This window comes from Morone saxatilis, unplaced genomic scaffold (assembly GCF_004916995.1).
Source record: "Morone saxatilis isolate NCDOM2014 unplaced genomic scaffold, NCSU_SB_2.0 Contig3, whole genome shotgun sequence".
Lineage (NCBI taxonomy): Eukaryota > Metazoa > Chordata > Actinopteri > Moronidae > Morone > Morone saxatilis.
In genome coordinates, this window is record NW_023339873.1 from 11,303,598 (window position 1) to 11,305,851 (window position 2,254).

General features: G+C 37.4%; 1 protein-coding gene across 3 annotated transcripts in view; it reads left to right on the forward strand.

The window, feature by feature from the left end:
- Positions 1-2,254, forward strand: part of LOC118337425 (sorting nexin-14-like) — a 17,079-nt gene that overhangs the window by 14,133 nt on the left and 692 nt on the right. For all 3 annotated transcript variants that reach the window (XM_035674415.1, XM_035674414.1, XM_035674416.1), the window contains 4 exons: positions 156-320; positions 486-581; positions 736-827; positions 1,132-1,188. In XM_035674415.1, coding sequence (XP_035530308.1) covers positions 156-320; positions 486-581; positions 736-827; positions 1,132-1,188 — 410 coding nt within the window. The remainder of the gene's footprint in view (positions 1-155; positions 321-485; positions 582-735; positions 828-1,131; positions 1,189-2,254) is intronic.

The following is a 2,254-nucleotide window of genomic DNA, read 5'->3' on the forward strand; positions in this document are numbered from 1 at the left end:
ATATATATATATATATGTAATTATGAAACAATATGCAACAAAACATAAGGTATTTAAGAAGTACAGTAACGAGGCATTGCTGCTAAATTGTCTTAGCCCATCTTTCACTCGCACACTCTCTTCTCTCCTCTTTCTCTCCTCTCCGTGGTTGTCAGGCCGAGTCATCTTCCACATCCCTGACTGGCTGCATCACCTGCTAATGACCGGCAGGATCCTGTTCAAGAACACACTGGAGGCCTACACAGATTACTACCTTCAGTACAAACTGAACCAGGTGGTCCAGGAGCACCGGCTAGTGTCACTCATCACCCTGCTTAGAGGTACGCTGCGGTTAGTTCAGAGATATTCACATGAATGTGATAGTAAATAGAGTGGTATTGGTCTTCTCTTTTAATTCTTGAGAAAAAATGTAAGTGTATTTCACAAACATGCTAGTTTAATTATAGCATGAGTTGAAATCATGTACGTAATCTTTTACCTTCTAGACACAGTCTTCTGTGAAAGCAGTCTGCCCCGCTCGACTCAAGACAAGCAGAAGAGGGCGAAGAAGACATTTGAGGAGATGATGACCTATATTCCAGGTATTCATTTTACTTCTTCCAGGTGGTGTTTTGTAATTTATAGACCCCCTTACTGCAGACATTTCCACTTTCCACAAAGACAGATGTACTGACGTGAAAACAAGTGGTCAGTTTTTTGTGCCAGGTGGGAAATTCATATGCTATTTATCTTTAGACTTCCTGGGGAAATGCATCGGAGAAGAGGCCAAGTATGAAGGAGTGCGTCTCCTCTTCGATGGACTACAACAGCCAGTTCTCAACAAACAGGTACACAAGCACAAGGACACTCACTCACACACACACACTCCCACACAGCATGTAGAACACATTCCTCATTTTCCCACACTGTTTGTACTTCACTGCTGGGAAATGTATCTCATCAAGACAAAAAAAATGTATCTAAGGGAAGATGTGATAGGCAATGAATAAGTGGAAATGAATTTGAGTCTGTGTGGGCTCTGCATGCCTGTGTAATATTGGATGTGAAAAAACACAATCAAAATTCACCTGTTTGTTTATCTAAAGATCACTTATATTTTTTCTTTGCTTTTTTGCTTCTTGCCTTCCTCAGCTGACATATGTGCTGTTGGACATTGCCATTCAAGAACTTTTCCCTGAGCTAAACAAGGTAAACAGATGCTAGCCTTGGTTTCCAAAGAGATATGGTCTCTTCACATCCATCCGTCCATTATTTGGACCAACTATAAATGTGTTTATTAAGCTATATAATATCTGTAAAGGCCATTATTGCACCTGGTATAAATGAACAAATGACCGAATTAATGACTGTATGATAGTGTCTGTTATATGAGAGATCACAGATACCCCTTTCCTAGCATTAAGCATAAAGATTTAAAGTTCAATCTTTAAATCACTCTATTTTCTTTAGTTTAATATAATGATAATACTAATATGCTTAATAATAGGTATGCCAAACTCTTTATGACTCCATTTAAGTTATTGGAACTCTACACTGATTGATTTAATTTATATAGTTAATTATATATAGTTACTCACTTTTATCATACAATGTCAAACAACCTGTTATGTAATGAAATGTAATGTCTTAAATTGATATTTCATTGTGGATAAATCACCTGTTGTCCAGTCGAGATTGGTTGTAGTGATACAATCTTGAAGATTGTGAGAAAAATTCAGATTTCTGCTCCATAGATAGAAACCATATCTTCTATATTTTTATTTTCTCTGTGCATATGTGATATTAAAGCTGTTTTTGAGTGTATGGTGTAAATGTATGGTAAATACATCACTACAATATCCCATAATGATGTATTTTGGGCTGTTGAAATGTACTACTTTTGGACTTTGGACGGTATAAATATTTTTATTGATAAGATAATACATATTTCCACTGATCAATATACAACAACAAACATATACTAAAGCAGCAAGCAGCGTTGGGCGGGATAGGCGAAATTTGACACGTCGTCACGGGCACGCGGTTCGACGTACAGTCACAAATAGCACAACTTTTCATCTACAGTTTGTTTTGATTGTACTGACCAATTTTGAAATAAAACCCAAAAACCCGCCTCGGACACGCCTTTGGCCCACAGTAAATATTTGATTAACTTGTGATCACCAATGTGTCTAGATTGCAGTGATCGAATTTGAAGTCAATCTGATAAAATCTGTAGGAGGAGTTAGTTAAAACAGAAGCCCTTAAATGCCGG